General features: G+C 39.4%; 1 protein-coding gene across 2 annotated transcripts in view; it reads left to right on the forward strand.

Annotated features, from left to right (window-relative positions):
• Positions 1-21,901, forward strand: part of SFXN5 (sideroflexin 5) — a 3,177,886-nt gene that overhangs the window by 682,615 nt on the left and 2,473,370 nt on the right. For both annotated transcript variants that reach the window (XM_044064040.1, XM_044064039.1), the window contains exon 3: positions 9,739-9,816. In XM_044064040.1, coding sequence (XP_043919975.1) covers positions 9,739-9,816 — 78 coding nt within the window. The remainder of the gene's footprint in view (positions 1-9,738; positions 9,817-21,901) is intronic.

Below are 21,901 nucleotides of genomic sequence, written 5' to 3' on the forward strand. Positions count from 1 at the left end.
AATTATTCTTAAATTTGGTGAGCAAGACATGACATTATCTGGTAATGAGATCAGAAGAAACTTGTCAAACAATAAAGTGATATTACCTGGCTATGAGACATCAAAGAGGAAATATTTCTGATGAGTGAATGTACCACATTGGCAAGATTGTCTTTTCAAAACTGGAATACTTTCCAAGCAAGTTGCCTGCGCAACTTGAATATCAAATTTATTTTATTATTTTCCACTGTGTTTATTCATTTGCTACAAGTGATTCTTCAGCAAAACTCTGTAGTAAGAACTTCAAAAAGGTAACTAATACTGTCAGTACACCACTCAAGATTCTCAATACAGGCTGACAGTTGTCACTTTAGAAAGGCAATGCAACCAAGTATCACATCACAATGCAGAATGTATCAGGGAGCATAATTTATTACAAGACATGGCATTATAGTATCTTGAACACAGAAAGTGAGAAGATGCACTATTCTAGTCAAGTAGATTTAAAGCACAAATACATTTATTTCCTAAAGAAAGTTTTAAATATAATTAAAATATGTAGTGGGACTACAGAAACCAGTATTAATATGTTTTGTAGTGCATATTTTAGATTTATTACACTCCAATAACAGTTAAATAACATCCTGGTTCAGTACTCCTCTAGCATGAAACCTGACCTTAACAACACTTAGAATGATGCTTAACTATCGTTAAGCATCCTACACGCTGTTAAGTTTGTGTCTGGGGCTAAAACTCGAGAGCACTGGCCAGGAAACAGCAGCAGTGGAACACAAAATGGCTGGTGTCTGCTAAACAAACTGCTTCCCTTAGATTTTGAATACTTAAGGGTGTAGTGTGCCATATTCCATTGATAAAGAGCCAGGAAAACTTTTTTTTGTAGTTGACTGTTGTTGGAAATTGCCAGTAATTTACAAGCCATATGATATGGCTTGGAAAATCTGACCAGTTTGTTTGATATTTACATGAATCAACTATGAATGGCCATACCTGACGAAGTGGATTGTTTGGATAACTGGATGAAAAAACCATTGAACCTACCAGACAAATTTGTGAGATTCTTTATGAGGCAGAAGAGATGGTAAACAGTTGAAGCAGATGAGGCATCAGGTAACAGGAATGGAAGATAAAGTGACAAAACAGAATGTAAGGCTGAATGGGAGTTGTAGAAGAATACAAAAGGTGAACTTGGAGTAGTGAACACTATTGTAATGTCGGCAGGCACATCCCCGAATGTGCACATGGTCAAACCATTTCTGCAAATTCTGTACCACTGACATGTCAGAAAGTCGAACAAAACAGTGAACGTCGACATTTCTAACTGCTCCATACCTGAAACGAATGCTACCATTGGTCAAAAAGGGGGCAAGATTTTGTGATTCGGAATGTTGCCATTTGCAGTTTTGAGGAGTCATAGTTCGGAGTTCGCTGAAGTTGTTTCAATTATGTGCCTGCCAACATTATGATGGTACACCATGGACACTGGGTACTGTGCAGATGAGGCATTTGCCTCAACCAGAGACTGAGGCTAAATTTGGAAAATTTGAGAAGACACTGCCGTTTTTACTAGCCTTCAGGACTTAACAAGTGGTTCCCTTGCCGTCTTCCCACTGGATGATTCCTTCCTTCCATAGGATGAGAGCCGTGCATTTCTGGACAGGGAAAATCCTTACATATGACCCATTTGTACCCGTTTGGAAAGCCTTAATAGTGCTTTCATTCACTGGGAAGCAAGAGTTGGATGGTAGGGAGTGATCCTATAGACATTCTTAACCCCCATCCTTGCTGGTGGCTTGCAGCTCCACTTTTGTTGTCACTCAAAGAATGACATGCTGTGCTATTATACATGCCTGTCTTGTTTAGAAATGCATTGCCTGTGCAACGTAGGCATGCTGTGCTCTTTCTTCACTTCAGGTTATCAGATGATCACTTCAGTTGCCAGTGCTTTGAGCCAAACTAATATGCATTCCCACCACCTAGAATGGGTGAGCTGTTGCTGGCTGCTCACTCCCAACCTCTGCATCCATCCCCTCCAATATCCATGCCATTAACTGAACATTGATTGGATGTGTCATAGCCAGCCAAGGCCATTTTTGATTAAGTTTTTGACTTGCTGCAAAAAAGAGCAAATAATGCAGAATCTGTGGCAAATGGGGAACATATCTGTGGAGGAAAGTCTTGTATTTGAAAAATATAATTATTTTGAGGGGACATTGTAACATTAGTTGCAATGTATGGTTGCAATGTTGGAATGTAAATGGAGAGTGCTGAAATTCAGACTGCCATTTCCTGCTTAACTGTGATCACAAATTGTTGATACTCAATAATTCACAAAGCAATGGAAAGATAAGAGAGATACCCAAAACGATGAACCAAATGCAAGCTGAGCAAAAGGGTAAAGGGAGTGCTATTTTAGACAGAACAGATGATGTAGGGTAAACAGAGGCAGATTAGGACAAAAGGATTTAAAAGAAAAAAAGGTGTTTGGGTTTGCATGCTATCCCAAAACAAAATGCCTTGGTAGACTGGAAAATTCAACATGAAAACATGGTATAGGGTAAGCAATGCTGTTAACCAGAAAATGGACACTAATCAATGAGTACCAGTGAAGCAGTAAAGGCTGATGGCCTTAACAAGTGGCATAGATTTCTTTCTACATATGTAGTAAAGGATTTGCGCAGCTAAGTGAATCAGAGAATTGCTCAGATATGTAAATGAATACATCCAGCCAAATTAGTTAACATAGTCATAAGACGTCAGTCAGCCATTACTTTCAGTGGAAAAAAACACATAGCAGGTAAGTGTTATGAAGTTTAGTGGAGAGGTTAGTGGTGGGGTAAGTGTGAATGTGTTCATGTGTGTGGCAGTGTATGTGCATTTCTGTATGTATATATGTGGTATCAAGTGTGTGTCTGTGAGTGTAATCGAATGGGGAGGGGTGTCGGTGTGGGGCTTCCATACTTCTTAAAACCCACTAAACTAATCAGCAAAGGCTGTAATATGGGGAGGAGTGACACTAGACACCAGGGATACTTCTGAAATATTACTCTAACTAACCTAAGAAAATAATAGAACAACAGATTTTGCAGCAAAATGCTGTACATAAACTATAACAAGTATGAAATTTTATGAAATGCTAATATCTAGCATTATTGACTGCCTGAATACATCTGTGATGAGGGACACGGCAAGTATAAGGAGCAAAATCTTGGATATTCTGTAAAATCAGGGGTAGTTCAGAGGTATAAGTGTGTGTGTGTGTTTTTGTGTGTATTTTTGAATGTCTGTGTGTGGGAGAGTGAATCGGGAGCCTATCTCAATGTGATGTATTGGCTGCCAGGGGTCATTACTTCAGGAATGTGTTGATAAGCACTGGCTGGATTCAGAGAGGTACATATTTGCTTATAAATGAGGTCTTTCCTCATTGCAGCTAATCTGTCTCTGAATCATAGTTTTTCACAATCATGAGAACTGGCCCCTTTCCCACCACAGTTTACAACTGCATTTGGATTATTTCTGATCTTGGCGTATATGCTTGTTTTCACAGTTGCTTGGGGCACTTCTGATATTGCTTCAGAAACAGAGATTACTGGAGCCCATATTTAACTGAAATTGAAAGGATTTTGTTTTGTTTTATTTACTGTGGGCTAAGAATTTTACACAAAGCTTGAGGAATGTATATTCAAAGAATATAAACGGTTCTTTGCATTTTTTTAATTTAGGAAAACACTGCATTAGTAGACAGCTAATACTTACAGTGTTATCTTTCACACTGAATAAATGTTAAGTAGTAAAATTATGAGTGCAGCTACCTGCAGCTTGAATGTTAAAAGTGTGAGGGATGAAAGCTTGATAATGGCAGCATATGTCATAAAAATGGTAGTATGGATTTAGTACAGTAAGGGGGCCTTTTATTGAAAGAACTAGTCTTTTTTTCTCTTTTTCATATGACAATTTGAAGAAGAATTATTGAAAATTGAGGTACTTGAGTCACTGAGCTTAAAAAGTATTTTTTTTTTATTTAGAGTTATTGGCTCTTTAATTGGCTTAATTTAATCCTGTTAGTTTGGTAAGTTATGTGAGGAAGTTTGGCATCTGAAGTGAAATGGATGCGTGGTTTAAAAGAATGTGTCATTGCCAGCTTATAACGATGACATTTTAAGAAAAATGCGTAAAAGAAATACAAAATCCCCTTGACCTCTGTTGCTGAAAGGTGCTAGAGGTAGCTATACAGTTGAAGCAGAGGTTTGAAGAGTAATGGTAGAAAATGATACTTGTAAGTATGGCTATAAGTGGATTGGATGCCAGTCTTTCCTTTTTTTGTTTCTACACCTTTATTGAATTATCACTTAAGATAGACATACATTTATATAAAAGAAAATAAAGCATATTAACATGTTCCCAGTTACAAACATAGTACATCACATGCATTATTTTGTATAACTGTCATCAAACCAGCGTTACATAAACTCATTTCTTGCCATCCCTTAAACCTCACTCTTCCTCCAGAACATTATTCTGCATGTATTGTTTCCACAACTTCCTTTTTTTCTATTAAATTTGCTACTACCCTTTTCTAAAGCTCCCACAGCCATTTATTTTATTTCTGTTACATTATTCAATACTTCAAATGCAGTTGGTTTAGACTTTGATTTCCATTTAATATTAACAAGGCCTTACATGTCTAGACAATTCAGATCCTGTATCCCTGCTCAAAAAGTCATTTATTTAGTTACACCCATTTGATCACCAAATACATTTGACAAGAGTACTCTGTAGGGAATTTTTTTAGTCTGCCAACTCATTATACTCCCAAAACATGTGTTCACAGTTCCCCATCACACCTACAGCATTTGGCATCTACCTGAGGAAAATTATTTGGCGTCTGCTTGTGGTATAAAAATGCCATGCAAACACTTTCAAGCAAAAATCCTAAATCTTCTAGACTCTGTTGTATGTTTGGGAGCCGTGCATATGTCCTCCCATTGTTTCATGCTGAATTGCTTATGTAGTCTGTCTTCCCAATCTTTTTTAACCTCCTTTGATTGGTTCTTATAGTTATCATGAAATATTTGATATGCTCTACTAATTATCTGTTTTTAACAGCAACTTCTGTTCTAGATTCTACCAGAGCAGGTCTTTTACTTAGGATTCCCCTATCCCATTCTCTTTGCTTGTACTCTAATATCAATTCCTTATAGGAAAGAGGTCTGTAGTGTGCAGTCCAAATGTCTTCTTGGCCTCTTCCCATTCTGTTATTTTCCCCAATACCTTGGTTTCTTTGCTGTTTTTCTACAGTAAATTCCAGCCCTCTCTTGCCTGTTTTCTATACCTTTTAATTGCAGTCATCCCTACTGACAAAATCTCCTTTCTCCATTCTCTTGTCTCCGTTCTTAGAATACTTTCTTTTCCTTTATGAATTTAATATTCTGTATGGCTGCTGTTGTTCTCTTTAAGGATTTGCATCCAAAATTCCACTCTCTCCTTATTTTTTTGATTCCCTCCTGCTTCTTCATCATCCCTTTCCAGTTTTATAGCTTTTTGCATGTGTTATGTGTATCAGCTGTAACTGTGTGTCTCGAAAATCTCCCTTGAAATCAGATAATCCTAAACTTTGTTCTATTGGCAAGATCAGCTTATCCCACTTGACCCTTGCCCTCTTTCCCTTCCAGATACATTCCTTCAACTCTTTATTAATTATTGTCCTCCACTTCTCTGGTAGATAAAAATATACCTGACTTGTATATAAAGCTAAAGGGACAAAAACATTTTTACTGCTTGAACCTTGCCATCCATATCCATAAAGAAGAGCTTCCAGATTCTCAGTTTTTGTGTTAAAACCTTGTCCTCCACATGGCATTGTCTGGTTTTAAAAGCTTCCAGTGCAAGAAAAAAAATCTGAATAATGTGCAAGTATTGCTGCTCAATGCTAGGAGGTTAAAAAAAAAAAAAAAAAAAAGTTTCCCTACAAACACTGCTTACCTTGGAATGCATTGATATATGCATTGGCATGGAGAAATGGCTCAGAACCATTGAGAGCAGCTATCAGTGCAAGGTTTCGAAACCTACCACACGTTCAAGCACACCACATTAGATGAAGGCACTAAAGATGTTAGTGTCTTTGTATTTGTAAAACGAAATATCATCCCCAGGGGCATTAAACAGGATAACAACCTGGATTTGGAACTCCTTCACATCCAGCTTAACATTAACAAAACCCCTTATCATGTCATGCTAATTGTAGGACCCCTTGTATATTCCCCTTGTCCTGTACCTCCTACCTGACTTGGATGGAGTCTATATGCATTGGGGCAGACACCATTCTCTTAGGGAACCTCAACTGCCCCTCCATCAACTGGGAGACTTATACATGGGGGTTGCCAAAAAGGTTAAGGTGTTGACCTCACAGACACAAGGTATAGGGTTTGGTTCTCGCCTCTTAAGGGAAAATTGGTTAGGCTTAAAATAGCCTGTAAGACCAACTAGCCTAGTACTTACCCATGAACCTACATGTATACCCATAGTTTCTGGGCTTCATAAGTAAAAGCTCTCTGTACCAGTTAGCCTGCACCCCAAGTAGTGGACACAGAGTGCTGGGCTTGGTCCTCCCAATATGGGATAGCTCTGTTCTACACCAGTTGAAACTCCCTACCCCATAAAATCAGACTATAAATTAGATACATTCACCTTGAGAGTGAAGCTGGAAGCATCTACAGATACTTTGGTAATCGGAGATTATGCAAAGGCTAATGTATGAAAATTAAATGATGTCCTTGCTAAATTCAACATCTCCCTGCGATCTGATGACCCCACTGTGCATAGGGAATCGTTTACTGCCAAATTCTGTGCTCAGGTGAACAGATGCATAGATGCATCTCTCCCACTGTATAACAAATAAAAATAAACCCCTATGGTGGAACAGAAATGTAAACTGGATGTGCAGTAAAAGAAAACAATATATTGCTCACAATAATAAATGTAACTATCAAGATGTGAAAAAAAAAACGCCTTGCTAAACTTAGCAAGAAATTCTAGTCCCCGATCAAATCAACCAAATATAGGTAAGAGGTAAAAATAGCCACCCAGGCAAAAGATAACCATAAAGCTGCCTATAACTATGTTAGAAACCTCAAAAACAATGCCCAACACTGTACATACAGACCTAATTGTAAATGACAACAAATACTCGGAGCTTGAGGACATAGCCTGTAAATCCTTCCCTCCCTTCCCTTTACATTCCCAGATGACATACCTATACTGCCCCCCACCAAAAACTCCCATGCACAAGTCCTCAAAGCGCTTTCCACTGGCAAGAATACTGTTTCTGTAGGCAGGATAACATTCCAGGCTGCCTACTGACCAGCCTGAAACAGGAGCTGTCAGTCCCTCTACAGAGGCTATTCAGTATCAGTCTCCAAATAGTCTTTGTGCCAGATAAAATTGAGGGCAGCAATAGACATCTCCTTGTACAAATGTGGGGCAAAATGGACTCAAATATTTATTGACCGATAAGTCTGACCAGCCTCATCTGTAAGGCCATGGGGAAGATCATTATAGGTTTAATAAGTTAGAACATAGAGTTCCTACAAACTCTTGATTAACCCAAGCCAGTTTGGTTTTGTCAAGGTTAGATCCTGCCTGCTTAACCTGCTCATTGAGAAGACTACTGAAGCAGTGGATGGGAGAAAATTCAGTACATGCTGCATATCTAGACCTTTCAAAGGCATTCAACATCATCCCACACTCGGGTGTTGATATACTGTTCCAGCTAAATGTTAATCCAGGTGTAACTTATTGGATAGCAAATTGGCTCAGAGATAGAACCCTGGACATTAGGGTAGGCAACTCTACCTCTTCCAAAAGACCTGTCACTAGTGATGTACCCAGTCCATAGGGCAGTCCTCTTTGATATTTACTTCTTGGAGGTCAGAGCTATTGTAAAGGGATTGTGGCTGACCGTGTTTGCAGATGATTGCAAACTTGTTGCCATCATAAACTCTCCAGAGGACACCAAGATCATCGAACAGGGCCTTTCCCAAACAAATAAATGGTGTCATAACTATGGACTAAAACTAAATGCCAAGAAATGTATGAGTCTGTTTTGGTAAGCATGATGTCCCCTGTAGCAATCACATTTGCAGCACTCCAGTAAAAATTAATTCTGTAGTTAGGGACCTGGGAACCTCTGTGGACAATAAACTGGCCTTCCATCACCATGTATAAACTATTGTAAGATGGTCCTTTTTCATTGTGCAACATATTAGCACAGGTATGGCATCTAATTACAGGGATGCAATCATTCCACTGTACTTGGCACTTATTAGGCTGATCATTGAGTATAATGCCCCCTTTGATATGTAAGTGTCCAACCACTTAACATAACTTGAATGACCTCCGTGCTTTCTTACCAAGAAAATCAAGAACATAAATCATAAATACAACACTGACTCTTAAAACACTGTCTCTCTTCTTAGTATTATACAGGCTAGTGAGGGTCAGTTTCTTCCTGACATAGAGAGTCTCAACAGACCCTTTCCTCTTTGATTTACCACACATTCACAAGTCTAATGGTGGAGTAAACTCTTGTTCAAGTTTCTGCAACATACATATCTGTCCCTCTAATATGTTCTATTTATCATACAGAATACCTGTTCATTGGAATTGTCTTACTCCACACATAAAGCAATGTATTTCCCATACTCTATTCAAAAGTAATCTTGGTGAACGGATGGGAAACCACAAACTCACCTTTGGTTTACTACCCTTGTCCTTTATGGATAAGGGTAATGTAAATGTTCTATCCAGCTCTAGGTTGTACTTTAATTACAAGAGCTAAAAACATCATGGGGAATGCAGAGCTAGGCTTCAAAAAATCTTCATGGATAATTAGCCTGCTAAGTACCTATGAACAACAAATCTCCAGTAGCAGAACCTGTTTCATCTACTTCAGCCACAGCTGTACTTTCCAGCATTGATAATCTGTTCTTACTGTATAGCATTGCAGATGCAACTAATTACCACCTTTCAATGGTCAACAATATCCTGCCTTTGCAAAGTAGCTGGGATTCAAGTCACACCATTATGGGCACCAGCAAATAGCTTTTCAGAAACATGCATGAGTACTGTAGGGAAGGCAGTGGAAATAGCCATTGTGAATAGCATTCCAGGAAAGCAATAGTTATTCTTATTAAGTACAGAGCTACATCTCATTCTATCACAGGAGATTCACAAAGCTTATGTCTTGTTAAAATCATTGTTTAAAACCTAATAAGTTTATGCAAATGGATACTGGCAATCTGTGATAAGATGCTTAGCATGCGTGATACATGGGAAAGGATAAAATGAAGTTATGCTCAAACCAGATGATAGTTGTTATTGCAAGATTTGTGCAGGGGAAGTATACTGTTAAAGTAGTTATAATTGACTAAAATGCATTTTTTCTCAATATAACCATAGACAGTAAACGTAAAATTCTTACAATTATTATAAAAAGAGATGGACATCATGTAGCCAAGAATTGTTCTGTTTACTTTTTGTAAAAATAGTTCACATTCTGGAACCAAGCCACAAGATAGTCTCAGAGATGTGCATCTGAAGTGGAAAAACATCCTGCTTGTGGTGGTCTGTGTATGTTATTAATTAAAATGAGTTTAAAGTGCTGCACAGTTATCAAAATTTTTGAAGAAAATTAAATGATCAAGCATACTTGCTAACAAATTTGGTTTTGTCTTTTGTTCCTAGGGACAACTTAAAGAGGCTGTAGAGCTATTGGACAATTATAAGCATGGGAACTTGCCTTCTGGTGTGACCAATAAACAGGTAAATCATCGTATACATAGTATGTATACTTTTACTGTTGGTAACATCACTGTCCTCTGCTAAGGCTTTGCATAGTTATTGTCTATTCTTTATTTAGTCTGTTCCTGTAAATGGCTACATATGTAAATATCATTGAGTCTGTATCATCTTAAAAAATATAGACTTGGCTTCATTTCCTGAATCATAACTAAAGCTGTTTTGGTTTGGTTCAGTCATATTTTTTGATGACTTGTATTGCTGCACCTTAAAGCCTTTTATAAGTATGTGGAAAATTGCATCAGCAAAAAGTACTGATAATATTTTTGGTCTTCCCATAACTTTGATTCAGTTTTTTATGCTATCATCTTACCACTAGTAAAAAAATGTGTATTTGATTTTCAGCAGTAGTTAGTGTTATAGTGTCTAGAATTCTACAGAACTATCTCATTCCAGGACAGTTTACCATTTGTAGGACTGAAGCTGAGTGGTAAAATTTTCCCATTAGTCATGTCTTAGATGGCCATTTGACCAGCCTTCTGTACCTATGTAAAAGGGCAATGCTCTCTGTTTTCAGTTGTTCTTTCCATTTGAACTGTTAACAAACTCTGGACTATTGGGTCATTTGTTTTTCTGAAGATTTGTTGCAGATTTGTGGAAGGTCTACATGCTAAATGTCTGTTTCAGATTCCATTAAGTGTTGTGCAGTGACTGACATCGTTATAAGGACCTGTAGTCTGAGTGTCTTTTTTGTCTTTTGTTATTTAACCTGAGGTTTGTATTCAGATATATTGGTTGTATTCAGATATATTGGTTGTACCAGGATGTAAGTATTTGTTAAATGTAGTGTTTCTATCATTTTTTGAAATCTATTTATTCTATGTTTTAACGAGATATGAAATCTGCTATTCTCTAGATTTTCCTGATTTATAAATGGAAGCGCTTTGGGACCGATTTTACTGTTTTTGACGTAGTCATACCATAATTTAATCCACAGTGGATACCATTTTTATTCTTGGGATTATATTCAGAAACTTGGATGATCCTGTTGGTACATATTATATCATAATATAAGTTAAAGTCAGGTAGTCCCAGTTCCCCTTTTCCTTAGAATACATTAACTTCTGATAGGTGATTCTGACAGACTTAAGGTACCAGATAAACTTAGCTAGAGCTACATTTATTTTTTTAAAGAAGTTTTTCTGAACTATTAAGTTAGTTGCATTGAGTTGAAATAATAACCTTGGGAGAATATTGAATTTTATCATTGCTGCTTTAAAAGAAAAGATAGCTTGCTTCTTTTTTCCCCATCTCTGTATATCCTGTTCAGTGTCTACCCAAGTCTTTGGTAAATTATTCTGCATGAATAGTTTTGGGTTATGTAGATTGGAATCTTGTTCCAGAGCATGGGAAGTCTCTGGGACAGAAATCTATCCCTCCAGCATGTCCTATTTATTGTTGTGGTGAGGTTTAGATCCCTGGAGCGTGTGGCTCGAGGGGATATGGTTTTCTTTAGGTGGAGCGTGTCCATCAATTCTAGGTTGGACATGGCCTTGTATGTCAGGCAGAGATCACCTCTGAGTAGGCGGTATGCAACAGAGTACAGCTGGAGTTTCTTCAGTTGAGCTGCATAGGGCATCTGCTTGAGGCCAGTGATCCTCTTGGTGAGGTACTTCTGTGGTCTTTCCAGTTGTTGCAGGTGTCTTGTAAGGTACATCCCAAATGGGGCATTGTACTCTATGATGGATCTGATGAGGGTCTGATGAGTGATGCATAGAGGAGCCCAAGGACCTCTTTCGATCTGGATGCAAACCCTTTTGTGATTAGGTGGGCCACATAGAAGGATTTTCTAACCACTTTCACAATGTGATTATCAAAGGAGAGGTTACTGTCTATTGGGTCCCCAGATTCCTTATTACATCTTCCGTATTTAGGGGGCTACCACCAATGTGGTAGTTTGTGGGTACTTTGTTTTTTCCAAAGGGGATGACTAGGCACTTTTTGGCATTTAGCTTGAGGCCATGGTTTTGACACCAGGTATCTGTCTCAGTGAGACCCTTTTGGAGGATGCCTGTGTCAGCCGGAGAGTCAATTATAGCCCCTAGTTTGCAGTTGTCTGCGAACTTGGTCAGCCATAGTCCTTCTGTGCTTGCCTGTACCTCTGAGAAGTATATGCTGAACAGGAGGGGTCCTAGGACTGAGCCCCGGGGAATGCCACTTGTAACTGGTTTAGTGTCAGGCCTAGCTCCCACAACTCTTACCATGTGGGTTCTATCCTTGAGCCAGTTGGCAACCCATCTCGTGATGTTGGGGTTTATGTTCAGGCTGGTGAGCTTGTCTATAATACCTGAGTGGGGAATGGTGTTGAAGGCCTTTGCAAGGTCTAGGTAGGCTGTGTGGACCACCTTTCCCTCGTCTGTAGCCTTGGTAACTGTCTCAAAGAAGTCCACCAGGTTTAGGAGGCATGATCTGCTCTTAACAAAGCCGAACTGGGTAGGGTCCAGTGTTTGGAGGTTTCAAATGTCTCTGTTAATGAGATCCATGGTGATGCGCTCCATAGCTTTGCAGACCAAGCTAGCCAGGCTTATAGGGCGATAGTTCCCGGGGTCCATTGTGGCTCCACCTTTGTGGAGTGGAATAACTGTTGCTGTGCGCCACTCTGTGGGCACGCAGCCTGTGGAGAGGCTGAGTTTAAACAGTGTGTTTAGGTGTGAGGGGTTAGTTCATCTTTGAGCTCATGTAGGACGCAGCCCGGGACACTGTCCGGTCCCATTGATGCTGTGTTTTTGGCTTTGGAGAGGGCTGTTTTAACCTGAGTGTCTGTGATTTCAGGGACACTACATTCTTCTGGTATAGTTATGGGCCCTTTTGGGGGTGAGAGGGGGGTGAAGTTTGCACTGAGCCTGTCTGCCAGGATGTTGGCTATATCAGTCGGTTCAGTGTATTTTGTGCCATTCTGCACTAACTCTGAGCAGATCTGAGAACTGCCACTTAGATTCTTGACATAACTAAAGAATGCCTTGTGGTTATCTTTGGAATCCATGGCAATTTTTCTTTCAAAGCTAGCCTTGGATGATTTTATGAGGGAACGTAGTTTCTTGCTGATACTGATGTGGGATGTCTTCCCTTCTTGGGATTTTACTCTCTTCTGTACTAGTTTCCTCCTTCTGTTGTATAGCGTGTTTATGGCAGGGGTCCACCAGACTGGTTTCCTTTTCTTGGAGGAGTGAGTCTTGATTTTGTTTGGGATAGCACGATCCATGTATTCTTGTAGGTGCCCGTAGAGTGCATTTGTAAAGGATTTTGCAGCTTGGACAGCATTATCCTTTAGCATAGGGGCTTTGAAACTTCCCACCTTGGTCTTAAGTAACGTGAAGTTTGCTTTTGAAAAGTTTTTCATGGTGGTTTCTTTGACCGGGGGTGTTGGTGGAATGTGGATATCCAGATTGATTAGTTTATGGTGAGATCTAACCAGCGAGGGGTTGACCTCTGGTGTGGAACACCGGTCGCCCATGTTGGTGATGACCAGGTCCAATATGTTGTCACCTCTGGTGGGGGTGTTGACCAGTTGATCCAGGGCATTTGAGTTTATAAATTCTAGGAAATGTTGAGCAAGGGAGTTTGTACTTGAGTAGTTCTCCCAGTTAATGTTTGGGTAATTGAAATCACCCAAAATCAGGGTTAACATTTATTATCCTCGCCAGCAATATTGAGGGAATTTGTGCCCATTCTGTGTACCTTGCTAAGGTTTTTATTTCTGTGAAAGAGAATTGTTCTCTATGCATTGTATATAATTCTTCTTGTAAGTTATTCATCTGTTCTTCCAGTACTGCGTTTGGGTTTTTTTGGATTGATCCTTCTGTTTAGATTATTTTTTCTTTTAATTTTGTTTCTTTCTCTTTATATACTTTTTATAGTATGATGCTTTTTTAATGAAAATTACCCTAATCCTTACTTTACTTGCTACCCATTGAATATCATAGGGAATATCTGTCAGCGTTAAGTCATGATCGAGTTTGTCTAACATGTTGCTAATTTCCTGTATTATATCCTTTTTCAGTAGTAAGTTCATATTTAGAGACCAGTTTATATCCCTTGATTTCAGGCTTGGATTATTAGGCCATCTTATACTAATTGTAATCTTTGAGTGGTCCAAAAAAACCTAGGTTCTGTACAATAGTTTTATCTCCGCCTTTAGAAATATTTCCAATATCAGACAGTAGTCTAGTCTCCGTTAGCAATGGGGTGTCAAATAAGTTAAAATCTGTTTTTAGATTATCTCTATGGATGCCTGGGTTTTATAAGTTTTGCTTTTACTTGTTCTATCTGTTATGGGGTCAGTTATTGCATTCCAGTCACATCCTTTTACATAGTAGTAGTAGTAGTGACATTGTGATCTGTAGTGAGAGTAGGGAACAGATGGAGGAGACCCTGGAGAGGTGGAGATATGCTCTAGAGAGAAGATGAATGAAGGTCAGCAGGACTAAGACAGAATATATGTGTGTGAATGAGAGGGAGGATAGAGGAATGGTGAGGATGCAGGGACTAGAGGTGGCGAAGGTGGATGAGTTTAAGTACTTGGGATCAACAGTTCAGAGTAATGGTGAGTGTGGAAGAGAGATGAAGAAGAGAATACAGGCAGGATGGAGTGGGTGGAGAAGAGTGTCAGGAGTGATTTGTGACAGATGAGTACCACTAAGAGTGAAAGGGAAGGTCTACAAGAGGGTAGTGAGACCAGCTATGTTACATGGGTTGGAGACAGTGGCATTGACAAAAAGGCAGGAGTCAGAGCTTGACGTGGCAGAGTTGAAGATGTTAAGATTTGCACTGGGTGTGACGAGGATGGACAGGATTAGGAATAAGTATATTAGAGGGTCAGCCCAGGTTGGAAGGTTTGGAGACAAAGCCAGAGAGGCAAGATTACGTTGGTTTGGACATGTGCTGAGGAGGGATGCAGAGTATATTGGGAAAAAGATGCTAAGGATGAAGCTGCCAGGTAACAGGAAAAGAGGGAGGCCTAATGTAAAGTTTATGGATGTGGTGAGAGAGGACATGCAGGTGGTTGGTGTGACAGAGCAAGATGCAGAGGACAGGAAGAAATGGAAACAGTTGATCTGCTGTGGCGATCCCTAACAGGAACAGCCAAAAGAAGAAGAAGAATAAGAAGTAGTAGTAGTAGTCTGGAAATCAAATTAGGATGTCATGAATTTCCATTTAGTGCATGGACTATACGGGCTCAAGAAAAAAGTGGTTTCAGTAGACTAGAGCTTTTAATTGAATAATAGCACAATCTTCCATTTATATCAGAGTCATGATGTATAATTGTCTCTTTCAGTGAGTTTTTGATTAAAATTGCAACCCCCTTACTGTTTGTTTCATTACATGACACTATTATTGTTTTTACCCATTTTTTCTCCCCATCGTTCACCCAGTCGTCCTTTAACATGTGTTTCTTGTATAAATATAACGTTTGCATCTGATTTGAAAGATAACTGCATAATTTCCTTTTCTTTTTATCTTGTATCCCTTTCACATTCCATGAGTCAATTGTCCACATCCCTTTTTCTTAATGTTTTCTCCCCTTAATGTTAATTTCTTTTGTTGGCTTCTCCTTGTGTTCATATGAATAATTTTTTTGTAGTGTGAGTAAGTATTTTTTTTTCACGTAGCACTTAACTCTTCCAGCTCTATACCTGTGCCTGCCCACAAGACTGCCATGACTGGAAGATTTTAACTGTTTACAACCAAGAGGTATAGGTTGGGGTGGCCGCAGTGGTGCAGCGGTTAGCATTGCTGCTTCACAGCGAGAGGTTTTCCGGTTTGATCCCTGGCTGGGGTGCCTTCTGTGCGGAGTCTGCATGTCCTCCCTATGGTTGCATGGGTTTCCTCCGGTTTCCTCCCACATCCCAAAGACATGATGTAGGTGAATTGGACACTCTAAATTGGCCCTGTGTGCGCGTGCGCGTGTGCCTTCTGTGGAAGGTTGGGCGCCGGGCTGGCAACTCGACACTGTAAAACTCCACTGCCAGTCATGAGCGGACGGGTGATCTGCTGTAGTGACCCCTAACCGGGAAAAGCCGAAATAAGAAGAGGACAACCAAGAGGTATAGGTTCATAGGTCAGTACTAGGCTATCGGCCCTTGGGCCTATACAAGCCTAGCCATAACAATTCCCTGGATATTTCTTCCCACAATATTTACTTCCCTTGACCCCTGTCTAGCAGGGCGACTGACGTGATCCCCGGGCTGAATTTTCTATCTCCCATCCAATCGTCAAGGTTCCTTTTGAAGAGGGCCAAGGAGGCACTCTGCTTGACATGTATGGGCAGTCTATTCCAGAGTATGGGGAGTCTCTGGGTCAGGAACCTATCCCTCCAACATGTTTTGCTCATTGTGATGACAAGGTTTAGATCCCATGAGTGTGTGACATTGAGGGATTGGGATTTCTTTAAGTGGAGCATGTCCAACAGCTCAGGGTTTGACATGGCCTTGTATGTTAAGCAGAGATCGCCTCTGAGTAGACGATATGCCACAGAGTATAGCTGGGGTGTTTTTAGACGGTCAGCTTAGGGCATCTGCTTTAGGCCTGTGATTCTTTTAGTGAGGTATTTCTGCAGCCTTTCCAGCTGTTGCAGATGTCTTGTGAGGTACCTACCAAACGGGGCATTGTACTCTATAATGGGTCTAATGAGGGATGAGTACAGTGGGACAATGACCTCCTTTTTTCTGGATGAAAAGCCCTTAGTGATGAGGTGTGCCACATAGGAGGATTTCCTGACTGTTGTGGCGATGTGGTTATCGAAGGTGAGACCACTGTCCACTTGTGTCTCTAAGTCTGTCATCACACTTTTGGTGTTTAGTGTACTGCCACCTATGTGGTAATTCATGGGTAGATGGTTTTTCCCAAAGGGGATGTTACTTTACTTTTTTTGCAAGTTTGACTTCAACATATTATGTATGATACCTCTGTTTAATAATTTTTAAAAAACTTTATATTACAAAAAACAATAACTAGGTACACTAAAATTTGCATATCCTGCCTACTTCACCTTTCCTGACCCACGACTCCATATTTAAAAGTATCTCCCAGATTATATAACCTTCATTTTAAACTGTACTTAAGTTTGAATGGCCTTATTTAATAGTTTATCCTGTTTTCATACTTTTGTATTTCCTTATTTTTCACTGACTTAAATGTTTGCAATATACTGTTTCTGGACTTGTATTTTTCATGTGATTTAGTACATCAAGAAACAGTGGTCACAATGATACCAACCCATATTTCTCATTTAAGATAGTTAACATGTATACTATGCTGATTCTTGATAGCTACTTGGAAACAGCAATCATATACCATAACATTTTGCAAGATTTCAGTACTTTGCCGTTTCATGTCTCACCATTGACTGACTGTTTGAGTACCCTAGATGTCTAGGAAGACTGTCCATATCAATCTGTTTTCAGATGCAACAAAAGAGTTGCACTTGTATCGAGAGGCATTTCATAATAAAACAAAAGTATTTGTTGATGTTTAACAATATTCAAGCATCAAATCACGTTTCCCAGTGATGCAACAACAAGAAATGTAACCTATCAAGACAACTGTATTGCCTTTAAGATTTGATGCATATCAAAGAAATTATTTTCCTGACATTTAAATTTAACACAAGAAACAATTTGCATTTGTTTGGAAATACTTCAATCAACCAGGATAAGGAACATTGTATATGAAATTACTAGTACACTTCCTCATAAGAATAAATTGTATCATGCTTGCCCCTTTGAAAATGAGCTCTTGTCATGTCCTCCCTTCTTTTTACATATCACAATTTGACTCCTTTATTTAATGGAGCTCCCAAGTATATAAAAATAGAACATTTCAGATTTTTTTTAAACATCAGCATTTTACAGGTAGCTTCTAGTACACATCTGTAGTATACCAACATTTTACTGTCACTAAAATTTCAGTTTAACGAGAGAGAATTTGTAACTCCAATAACATAACATAGTTTACGTGTTTTTGTATGTTGGTAAAAGCAATAGTAAGAGAAGCATTATAACATTTTTTTTCCGATGACTGATTTACAGTCCAACATTATTTCTTGTAGAGTTTATTGGAGTTATAAAGGTTATAGAGCATTTACTTTAGCCATATTTAAAAATCCCTTGTGATAAAATTGTATAGCTTGCTTCTCAGACAAAGGCCATTGATATACCAATTATTATAATTTTTATTTTGTATATGACTGTTACTTATACCATGTTAATGCTTTTCAGATATTTGGCAGGAGCATACTTTTGCCAACTAAAACAAACTTGAAAGATACACTTAAGGTAAGAACTGAATGTAGCATTTATGCTAGGCTAGCCAAGCTTTCCTGTCCATAAAGGAAATTACAAAAATAAGGCCAAAGGTGAAGATAATTATGCATGTTGAAGAAGAGCCATTGTAACAGAAAATCTTAACAGGTTGGTTTATATACCTTCTGTTTTTAGTAGTGTGGTTGTTTTTCTCAGTAGTTACTTTCTATTCGTGCTGATGCAGGTGGTACAAGTCACATGTATAAGTGTCACTTTAATTGCTGTCCTTCAGTTCTTCTAAGCATCTGAGATACCACGTCCTGCCTGAGAAAAAAATAACTTGGTAGCAGTGTACAGTGTCTTTCATTGACCATTATTTCAGAATTGTTCATTTAAAAGTTGAAGAAAGGAAAGTTATACCTGCTTCCTTGTATCAATAAACAAGGCTGCATCTGGTGGGCAGTATGCAATTAAGGATTACCTTACCAAGTGTTTATTTTACTTAGAGTCAGAATTTGAACCAGAGTTTTGTGGAATTTATCTTATATTTAATAAAACTTTTGACTAAGACATTTAAAAGTTTTTTTATCCCTCACTAAGAAATACTTGGCATATTTAGAGAAAAGTACGAGAATTTTAAGGACAGGAAGTTAGAAAAGGTAGAGGAAATGGAGAATAATAAAATGGAGGAGAGGAAGGACAGAACAAAAAGTTGGAGAAGTGTAAGAAGCCAAAGTATCCTTCCAGTTCATATTTAGCAAGAAAACAATCTTCAGCTAGCTATATAGAAGAAGGTACTACTGCTACTGCTATGACAGCTTCCAAAAAAAGAGAATTAAAAACAAATTTCTGAAGTACTTAAAGAGCTACCACTAACCCTAGTGTTACAAACATTTAATGTTAAACAAGATCCTTCCTTCATTAATACCAGTATTACTCAGGATGGCTCAAATACTGGAACTTAAAGAGGTATGCAACCTGAATGCATACTGTGCAGAATACATACATACAGAATGTCTCTACTACTTTGCTTTCTTAGTATTTTTGTAACTACTGTAAAAAAAGCTGTAACTTATAATTCTTGTTTTGTTTATGATTGTATTGCTGTGTTCTCTGTTTCTGGAGCTTTTCTCCCCAGGACTCCGTCGAAAACGGGCTGTTTTGGCCCAATGGACCATCCTGGTAAACTAACTGCAAATAAATAAATAAATAAATGTTGATAAAGCAGCTATAACTTCAGCAATGTATTCCTGCTTTATGTATTTTTTTTTTTGCCAGGGAGTACTTTATTATTGTTCATGAGACAGACAGCCAAGAGCAAGGACCTGTGCTAGCCACCTCTCTGGACCAGTTAAGATTGGAATTTAAAACTGAAGGATGTAACAGAGGTCTGTAAAGAGAAAAGGAGACAAAAGAGGAGCCATTCTTGTGATTCCTTTGGTGGTGATGAGGACTTTTATTTGGCAAAACTGAATCAGAATTTAGTGATTTTAGATACTGAAGATTTGTCCTCCAAGTATAGTGGTCACCTCTCTGTACACACACACACTCTCTCACACGCACACACACACACACACACACACACACACACACACACACACACACACACACACACACACACACACACACACACACACATACATGCATACATACACACACACACACACACACACACACACCTTTTCATCCTCTGACACTTTAAATTACTTCTGGAACACAGCAAACCACAGAATGAACAAACAGAAGAATGTGAGCAATCCAAAGGACACCACAGTTTATTCCAAAATAGTTAAGCGCTTTCCTCTCCACTACTGAGACTTCCTCAAAACAAAAACACTTTAAATTACTTGACAGAATTGTTTATTTGAAACCCTACTTTCATTTTTCTCCCAAGAAATGCTCTGTGGAGATGATGCAGCATCAGAATCTAAGAGAGCTCCTTCTCTGTTTAAAAATGTAGTGATTGCTTTCATACTTTCGGTGATGTCATGAAGACCAGTTTTAAGAACACATATGTACAGGCTCCCACACCAGAGAGGCAGACAGATTATGTAAAGCTGCAAAAAAAAAAACCAGAAAGGCAAAGTTCAAAGGACAAAACCACCACCGTAACAGGTACAAGCATGCAAAATCTGAAGATAATGCTACTCTGTGCTAGAAGTCTAAACCTCAAAATAAACTCTCTCGAGGCACTCCTAAAAATGGAGAACATTGATATCTGTGCAGTAACTGAGACCTGGTTCAAGGCTCCAGAGAGCACCCCTGCAATACCAGGCTACAACTCTTACCACACTTTTCGGCCACCAAACCAGGATCGAAACGCTAAAGATGGAGGAGTGTCCATATTCACCAAGGATATTCACAGCACCAGGTTAGTTGCCCAACACAATGCATCTGAAATTCTCCAGGTGCAACTAACACTAGGTAAGACTGCAATCGAAATTGTAGCTTGCTACAGATCCCCCACCATGCCCCAAGATTCTCACTACACCTTTCTTAAACATAATGGAAAATGTTAATATACAGCCAAACACCCTAATACTGGGTGATTTCAACTACCCTGACATTAGCTGGGAAAACTACTCATGTAGCAACACCTTTGCCCAACGGTTCTTGGAATTCATAAATTCCAATGCCCTGGATCAACTAATCCATAGTCCCACCAGGGGCTCCAATATCCTAGACCTGGTCATTAACAACATGGGAAATCGATGTTCTACACCTGTGGTCACCCCCTCATTGGTCAGGTCAGACCATAAGCTAATCACCCTTAACATCCACATCCCACCTCCACCCCCCAGTAAGGAAACCTCCATAAAAAACTTCTCCAAAACAAACTTCATGCTACTCAAGTCAGAAGTGACAAACTTCATGACACCCATGCAGACGGGAACTGAAAGTTCAACTGCTGAGTCCTGCACTAAGGCACTGTACGAGCACATCCACGCATGCATGAATCGTGCCATCCCAAATAGAACCAAGATGCTCTCCTCCAAAGAAAGGAAGCCAATCTGGTGGTCCCCTGCCATTAACAAACTTTACAACAAAAGGAAGAAACTGTTGCAGAAAAGAGGAAAATCCCAGGATGCAAAAAAACTCCCTTACCAGCCTCAGTAAGAAGCTGAGATCCCTCATAAAATCCTCCAAAGCTAGTTACGAAAATAAAATTGCCAAAGATTCCAAAGACCAACCACAAGGCATTCTATAACTATGTCAAGAATCTAAATGGCAATGCTCAGATCTGCTCTGAGCTACAACAGAATGGCATTAAATATACTGATCCCAAGGATATTGCCAATATCCTGGCAGATCGATTTAGTGCCAACCCCCCCCCCCCAAATGGCCCATCTCAATACTGGAAGATTGCCAAATTCCGGTAATAATGGCCACACAGGTAAAAAATGCACTCTCCAAAGCTAAGACTACAGCATCCATGGGACCAGATGACATGCTGGGCTGTGTACTACATGAACTACAAAATGAACTGGCACCTCACCTAAGTGTCATGTTTAATCATACCCTCACCTCAGACTTCGTGCCCACTGAGTGGCACACAGCTACAGTTATCCTACTCCACAAGGGGGGATCCACCTTGGATTCTGGGAACTACCGCCCAATCAGTCTGACGAGCCTGATCTGCAAGGCCATGGAACATATTATCATGGAACTTATAAACAAAAACATTGGCAACCTTAAAACACTGGACCCCTCCCAGTTTGGGTTCGTGAAGGGCCGATCTTGTCTCCTGAACCTGATTGACTTCTTCGAATCAGTCTCCAGAGCCGTGGACGAGGGTAAGGCAGTCCACG

The sequence above is a fragment of the Protopterus annectens genome, chromosome 2.part2, assembly GCF_019279795.1.
Source record: "Protopterus annectens isolate FY-2018-M chromosome 2.part2, PAN1.0, whole genome shotgun sequence".
Classification (NCBI taxonomy): domain Eukaryota; kingdom Metazoa; phylum Chordata; order Ceratodontiformes; family Protopteridae; genus Protopterus; species Protopterus annectens.